General features: G+C 48.3%; 1 protein-coding gene across 1 annotated transcript; it reads left to right on the top strand.

The window, feature by feature from the left end:
- OCT59_011566 (uncharacterized protein) lies at positions 1 to 507 on the top strand (the record flags this gene model as incomplete). Its single annotated transcript, XM_066133829.1, has 1 exon — positions 1 to 507. The coding sequence occupies one exon, from the start codon at positions 1 to 3 to the stop codon at positions 505 to 507; it is 507 nt and encodes a 168-aa protein (XP_065989151.1).
- Between the last annotated feature and the right edge of the window lie 164 nt (positions 508 to 671).

Genomic DNA, 671 nt, shown 5'->3' with positions numbered 1-671 from the left:
ATGTTACTCTGGGAAACATGCGGCGGGACTAGCGCATGTTACTCTGGGAAACATGCGGCAAGGACTAGCGCATGTTACTCTGGGAAACATGCGGCAAGGACTAGCGCATGTTACTCTGGGAAACATGCGGCAAGGACTAGCGCATGTTACTCTGGGAAACATGCGGCAAGGACTAGCGCATGTTACTCTGGGAAACATGCGGCAAGGACTAGCGCATGTTACTCTGGGAAACATGCGGCAAGGACTAGCGCATGTTACTCTGGGAAACATGCGGCAAGGACTAGCGCATGTTACTCTGGGAAACATGCGGCAAGGACTAGCGCATGTTACTCTGGGAAACATGCGGCAAGGACTAGCGCATGTTACTCTGGGAAACATGCGGCAAGGACTAGCGCATGTTACTCTAGGAAACATGCGGCGGGACTAGCGCATGTTACTCTGGGAAACATGCGCCAGACTAATGCATGTTTCTCTGGAAATGTGCGCCAGACGTTATGGGCATTATAGGTATGTGCTGAAATTAGCATTAAAATATTAACGTTAAAATTAAAAGTCACGTGACTTATATAGTAATGCCCATGGGCCGCCCACCAAAGGATATAACCTATGCACTTGTGACGTAAATAATAAGGTTATATCCTTTGATGATCACCCGAGTGGGGTGAGATAAA

Source organism: Rhizophagus irregularis, chromosome 2 (assembly GCF_026210795.1).
Source record: "Rhizophagus irregularis chromosome 2, complete sequence".
In the NCBI taxonomy this organism is placed as follows: Eukaryota; Fungi; Glomeromycota; class Glomeromycetes; order Glomerales; family Glomeraceae; genus Rhizophagus; species Rhizophagus irregularis.
This window is presented reverse-complemented; position numbering and strand designations above follow the sequence as displayed.